The 3776-nt window shown below is 38.0% G+C and overlaps 1 protein-coding gene across 2 annotated transcripts in view; it reads right to left on the bottom strand.

Moving 5' to 3' along the window:
* The window catches only part of PALS2 (protein associated with LIN7 2, MAGUK p55 family member), a 97428-nt gene that overhangs the window by 14720 nt on the left and 78932 nt on the right, over positions 1-3776 (bottom strand). For both annotated transcript variants that reach the window (XM_045288801.1, XM_004702725.2), the window contains 3 exons: positions 3154-3285; positions 2075-2174; positions 1204-1272 (listed from right to left, as the gene is read on the bottom strand). In XM_045288801.1, the coding sequence (XP_045144736.1) occupies positions 1204-1272; positions 2075-2174; positions 3154-3285 (301 nt within the window). The remainder of the gene's footprint in view (positions 1-1203; positions 1273-2074; positions 2175-3153; positions 3286-3776) is intronic.

Raw genomic sequence — 3776 nt, 5'->3', positions numbered from 1 at the left:
ATTATTACCTATTATTGCTCAAACTTTCAATCTATAGTAATAACTTTCTTCCTAGGTTATTATCTTAACAGCAACTTTTTCTTTCTACAATTTCTCCACAGTACATTAAACGGACATTAACAAAGAAAGAAACTATTTCCCCTTCTATATTATTTCTTTTAGAGTGTGTAATTTGACTTATCACTAGTATAGGGATAACTCTGAAGTCAGGAGAGTAAGTAGGTACTTTGAAAACTGTCACTTCCTTTGATTAAGCCTCCAGAGGCTCTGAATCAAAGTCGTATGCTCCACAGAGCTGCACTTTACTCCTATTAGCTCCTTCAACTAGAAGAACTGATAAGGTAGTTACCATATTTCTTTTTCTTCAGGCCAAAGGATTTAAGAAAGAATCCTACTAGATCAGAATAAGATTCAATTAGTCCAATGTTATTTTTTCCAAAAGTATCATGTACAATGTAGGGCAGAACACAGCTGCCCTTAACTATAACTCTTGGTGGGCACCTTCTTAAAGGCATCCTGCCCATTATAGACTAAACACAAAATGCTATTCCACAGTTTGTGAACAAAGTTTCAACTGTGACATCGCTCCTTCATTAATACAGGCACAAATCTATTTATTTTGTTGTAAATTATCTCATAAAGTAAAGCAACCTAGCAGTATCAAAAGCATACAAAATATCAGGAGGTAAATAACTGTACTTTGTGTTCCCATGCCTGTTTCTCACAATTGGGTAATAACCTGAATTATATTCATTTTAAATTAGACAGTTAAGACTTCATGCTATGCTAACAATATTACAATAGAGCTGCTATTACACTTGAACTTCGCAGAAACAACTGCATTGGGAATCCTCAGAAACTCTTACATTGGGCTTCTCCATGGTCTCTCGTGGTCCATGGGGACATATCACATGTCAACATTTCTGGCCTCTCAGGTGTCTTGGGAAACTACTATCTAAATTGTAAAGCTTGTTACCACTCAACGGAGATCTGTGTAGCCTCATGAATCTGAAGAATCAGGTCTCATGCCACCAATCCTACCATGAGGGTCTACTTGGGGTGTGTCCCAGGACTGTATTAAAATCTATGCTACCTCAAAAGCATGTCTTCCTCTGGATGTTTCCATGCCTTTCATGACTGACAACACGTGGTACCAACAGAAACTGACGGACAAGAATTTGTCAGGGAAAGATGAAAGCCTACCTGCATTTCTGGTCGTGAGGTACATCATCTTTTTCTTTTTTTTGCTACTTATGGTTCCACAGAAAGGTCCTGAGGACGGGAAGATTAAGGTGACGTCAGCGCTATGGTGGAACATGTGAACGCTGCTCGATGATATTCTACAGGGGCAGAGAATAATTCTCCCCACACTGCATCTTATGAAGCAGGAGGGGACAGCGGGGAGTTGAGCCCCTCGATTTTGACACGATACCAGCAGGGGGAAGAAGGGATCAAAACTAAGTTTACCTCTTAGAGACACAGCAAAAAGGGACGATTAACTCTAAATACATCTTCAATAAATACATTTGCTTATTCTGGTGGAAACAACCGAGACGGGAGGCCACCAAGGACTTGAAAGCACTGCAGGTGAGTTGATTCCAGCTCCTGGTGACCTTAGAAGACAGAGTAGAACTGCCCTGCAGCGTTTCCCAGGCTGCGCTCTTGTTGTAGTTGTTGTTTTTAGTCTTTTTATTATTAATCATTTTATTGGGGGGCTGTTACAAATCACGTAACAATTCATCATTCAATTGTATTAAGCACACTTGTACATATGTCGCCATCAACATTTCCAAAACATTTTCTTTCTACTTGAGCCCTTGTTATCAGCTCCTCTTTTTTACCCCTCCCTCCTCCACCCTCCACCCTTGTGAATCCTTCATCAATTATATATCATTGTTGTTATTTTCATGGGCTTGTACTCTTTATGGAAGCCACCGGCCCTTATTTCCGACCACAGGGTTGCTGGTAGGTCTGAACAGCTGACCTTGTAGTTAGCAGCCAGTACTTAACCTCTGCCCCACCAGGGCTCATGTCACAAAGGACTACATGTTATTCAGGGTATCGAGCTCATCACCTGAATTGTCCCAGTCTCTTCTAACAAATGCCTTTCTCTTCTCTTCCAGGAACTGGCTTGGAATGAGACCAGCGCTTCCTCCCTCTTTTATATGGCTAGCCTAGAATCAAATTAATGAATTGGATATCTCAGTGACCAAAACTTGAGCTCATCGTCTAAGAAGTAGGACAAGCAGTAGTAGGCAAACGAAACCACATTTACTCTTAAAAACCAACCTTGAGATTTGAACCCCATGGCAATGGAGGTTTAAACATTTAAACAGTTAAGGCATGTAAAATTCTAAATATTTATCAACTGGTAGTGAAATGTTGGGGTCAAAATATAATGGTATTTTACATACAAATACAATGGCTTTTTTAAAACCAGTAAAACTTCTTATTTATACCAAACTAGTCAGAGCATACAAAGAATTATAGTCAAGAAGCACATGCCAGTACTCGATAATAAGAGGTGTTAAAGACCTTTAACCCAGAACCATTTATTAATACATTTATTACTCATTTTAGTCCCACTATGTTGATAATTCTCGGGGACAAACTAATAAACAATGTGACTATGTTGGGAAAAGAGAGTGGAGAAATTAATTCATGCTATCAGGAATCTGATTGCCCCAAGAGAGTGTGAGTTTAAGGTAAGCTACATGCCACTTAATGTAAACATTAAACCACCACCACCTACACCTTTAACAACAAGATGTGCAGAAGTGACATCTTTTAATAGATTGGAGAACTGGCTGCTAGCCAGTTTACAACAAAAGTCCAACAAAGAAAAGCAATAACCTAGCTAAGTTCTTGGCAAATAACATATTTTACTTGTGTTCACATGTGGATTCCCTTACGAAGAACCAATGGGTCTGATCCTTAAACAACAGGATAGTCCCACCGGCTTATGAATTCTACGTTAACAGCTACTCACAAAGCCCTTCTCGATTTGGTCTCCTGTCCACAAAATTAGTCGTCATGAAGCAGGAGTTGTTCAGGTGGGAAGAATCATCAGAACAAATGCCTGAATATTCAGATTGGTCAGATTTAAGACTGAAATATGAAAGACACTGAGGAAATGTTGAGAAGAGCACTAACCTGCCACCAATTGGGGTCTTCTCTGTTGACAATCTGGAGAATTTCTCCTTTTGAGAACTTCAATCCTGCTTCTTTGCAGGGTATCAGGTTATCGTTGTATGGATTATAATCAAAATGACTTTTCACAAATACCTAAAACATATAGCACAATTAAAAAACAATAAATGTATTCATTTGTCACTGGATTATGAAACTTTTTTCATACAACTGTGATTTGGTTTTGATATGTATTTACTAACTCAGCTAAGGAACTTATCTCTCATAATAAAAATCAAGCTATTGAAACAGAAGGAAATAGCTTAGTATCAGAAAAGAAAACTGAAAGGAAAAATACCTTCATTTATTTTCTGTTTTAATTTCTAATTATAAATTAACAAAGAGTTCAAGAGTTATTCTAATTCAACATCCTTCCACTTCTAATCTTTTCACATGATTTTCTTAACCAATAATGGTTAAGTTCTTGCAGGTAAAAGCGTTTCTCCATTAACGTTCTGAACTAATGTATGACGTTGATGACATCAGGCATGTACATCTAGAAGGACTTTCTGAGCCCCTAAAATTAAAACTACAAAAGAAAGTTCACATTTAAGTCAGACCATAGTATTTGGTACCATATAAACATT

The sequence above is a fragment of the Echinops telfairi genome, unplaced genomic scaffold (genome assembly GCF_000313985.2).
Source record: "Echinops telfairi isolate 266 unplaced genomic scaffold, ASM31398v2 ScPeMD7_23;HRSCAF=83, whole genome shotgun sequence".
Classification (NCBI taxonomy): domain Eukaryota; kingdom Metazoa; phylum Chordata; class Mammalia; order Afrosoricida; family Tenrecidae; genus Echinops; species Echinops telfairi.
This window is presented reverse-complemented; position numbering and strand designations above follow the sequence as displayed.